General features: G+C 34.6%; 1 protein-coding gene across 1 annotated transcript; it reads left to right on the top strand.

Moving 5' to 3' along the window:
- Nucleotides 1–496: 496 nt before the first annotated feature.
- On the top strand, nucleotides 497–2,742 carry LOC132044062 (zinc finger protein WIP6-like). Its single transcript, XM_059434549.1, has 2 exons — nucleotides 497–1,094; nucleotides 1,665–2,742. The coding sequence occupies exons 1-2, from the start codon at nucleotides 681–683 to the stop codon at nucleotides 2,124–2,126; spliced, it is 876 nt and encodes a 291-aa protein (XP_059290532.1). The 5' UTR covers nucleotides 497–680; the 3' UTR covers nucleotides 2,127–2,742.

The following is a 2,742-nucleotide window of genomic DNA, read 5'->3' as shown; positions in this document are numbered from 1 at the left end:
AAGCTCTTAAAGTAATCGATCTATTCCTACTGAACAATCTCTATATTATTATTCACCACACATAACAGCCACACATCATTATGGATCACGGCATTAACGAACCCCTACATTATAATTCCTACATAACTAGTGTGTAAAAACAAAAACCCTTAGTTATGCAATTGACAATTTATGTTACAAATATTTCTCCTTTAGTTTCTTTTGGTTTCTCATTCGATATACGCTATCCGCATTGGAGCGTGACTGTATCCGGATTCGCGCCTGAAAATCGTACATTGGGGTATAAAGCACTCCCTAATAAGGGCGACTCTGTACCCAGAAAAACTCGAACTGACAACCTCTGTTAAGGATAAAGGAGTATTTACCACTCCACCACACAACTCTTGTTGGTATTTCTCCTTCCCCTTGATGCATATATTCAAAGAGGTCATCATGTGTAGTAGACACAGAAGAAAAACCTAGCATCTTTGGCCCCCCCTTCCTACTACTCCCCTTGGCTAAAAAGAAACAAAATCCTAGCATAAAGTCCCCAATCCAAGACCACCTATTGTTACTATTACCCTTTGGTCAATAACTCTTTATACTTATTTATTTATATATGGCTTGCCTCCCCCTCCTCCTCCTCATAGACTAGACTTCTAATTTCACCACAAAAAAAAAAAAAAAAAAAAAACCTAACCATGCAAAGTAATCATTCTATCACATACTTATCTTCTAGTGAAAGTGCCTATTTTGAAGATGAACTTTCCACTGTCCTCTCTCTTGGTCCTCCTGGCCAAATAAACTTTCAAAAAAATACAAATATCGTCCATGACTACTTTTCTTCTTCTTCTAGTTTCAAATTTCAAAGTTATAATAATCATTATTTTAGTGGTGATCAAGATGGTGTCACTGTGGCTCTTCATATTGATTCATCAAGTACAAGTTCAAAAAACAACCACCCTAGTAGAAACAAAGGGGAAAATAGTAATAACAATGTTTCACTAGCAAATGGACAATATTGGATTCCAACTCCAGCACAAATCCTTGTTGGACCTACTCAGTTCTCTTGTGCAGTTTGCAGCAAAACTTTCAACAGATTCAACAACATGCAGGTTCAATTTATTTTCCATATTAGTATATAATTTTATTCATGTTAAAGATCTTGTATATGCAATTTTAGTTAATTTAATTCTTTTTTTCCTTTTTCCATGTGAATTTTAGGATTCTCACTTATATGAGTACTATATAATGTGTTTGTGCTAATTGCTCATTGGTTGCTATGCACACTCATATCTTACATGCAGAGGCGGATTCGGGAATTTAATTTAAGAGAGTTCAAGATTTCTAACATTTTAAAAATATAGGTTTCGGTACTTAAATATTTATTACTATTTTCTTGAGTTTTTCACATAAATATCTAGGAATTAAACTGTTTACAGTGGGTTCAATTGAACTCATCCACTAACACTACTACAGGACCATCCCTGTTTTACACATGAAAGTTCTTGAATTTGTCTTTTTATTGTCTCATCTATGTACTTTTAGTCAAGTTTCAAGTGATCTAAATTCCCAACTTACCAAAAATAGGAAACATTTTTTTTGCTTGGTCCAACTTGTTATGTTACATCTTTTTCCCTTACTTACTTAGTGGCCTTTTTTTTTTTTTTTTTTTGTATTATTAGATGCATATGTGGGGGCATGGATCACAATATAGAAAGGGACCAGATTCACTAAAAGGGACAAAACAAGCTTCATCAATGTTAAGGTTGCCTTGTTATTGTTGTGCTGAAGGTTGCAAGAACAACATAGAACATCCAAGATCAAAGCCATTGAAGGATTTTAGAACTCTCCAAACACACTATAAAAGAAAGCATGGGGCAAAACCATTTAATTGCAGAAAATGTGGGAAGAATTTTGCTGTAAGAGGAGATTGGAGGACTCATGAGAAAAATTGTGGGAAACTTTGGTTTTGTATTTGTGGTTCTGATTTTAAGCACAAGAGGTCACTCAAAGACCATGTTAGAGCTTTTGGTGATGGACATGCACCACATAGTGAGAATTCTTATTATCATGCTGAAGGAGAAGAGGAAGAGGAAGAAGAAGATGATGACGACGACGAACATGAAAATGGAACTTTAGAATAAAAGGACATTCCAAAGGCACGAAGTATTTTGCTTTCACGTAGAATCCACGAAAATATCGAAACCCAAGAGAGTGTAATGTTGGCAGCTATAATGAGAGTAACTTTCTTTTTCCTTTGTGATGAAAGCAAAAGATTAAATGGGCTTTAGGGACTTTTTTGTCTTCTTTTGCATGTATGTTTTTGTGTGCATATGTTCTCTAGGGGGGCAAAGGCTTGATGAAGACAAAGAGTAATAAAACCAAGTTATCTTTGAGCATTGATGTTAATTTTTGGAAGTGTCAAATTGCATAAGTTGGTTGAAGATTTGTGTAACTCTATTAGGTTGTTATTAATGGTGGTTTAGTTAATGTATATCAAGTTTTCACTTAAGGGCAAGGTCTACATTAATTGTCCGAAAAGGGTTCAATTGAATTTATTTCGTCAAAAAATTAAACTGAGCAGATAGCAGCATAAAAGACCATGTTAGAGCTTTTGAAGATGGACATGCACCACATAGTGAAAATTCTTAATATCATGTTGAAGGAGAAGAGGATTTAGAAGGAAATCTTGGTGATGATGATGAACATGGAAATTATGGAACTTAGCTATAATGAGAGTAATTTTCTTTTACTTTGTGA

The sequence above is a fragment of the Lycium ferocissimum genome, unplaced genomic scaffold (genome assembly GCF_029784015.1).
Source record: "Lycium ferocissimum isolate CSIRO_LF1 unplaced genomic scaffold, AGI_CSIRO_Lferr_CH_V1 ctg3437, whole genome shotgun sequence".
In the NCBI taxonomy this organism is placed as follows: Eukaryota; Viridiplantae; Streptophyta; class Magnoliopsida; order Solanales; family Solanaceae; genus Lycium; species Lycium ferocissimum.
This window is presented reverse-complemented; position numbering and strand designations above follow the sequence as displayed.

Bases quoted from the DNA above. Each gene is read 5' to 3' on its own strand.
- LOC132044062 (XM_059434549.1), top strand. From the start codon at position 681: ATGCAAAGTAATCATTCTATCACATACTTATCTTCTAGTGAAAGTGCC. The intron at 1,095-1,664 runs GTTCAATTTATT...TTGTATTATTAG, and splicing joins ACAGATTCAACAACATGCAG to ATGCATATGTGGGGGCATGG.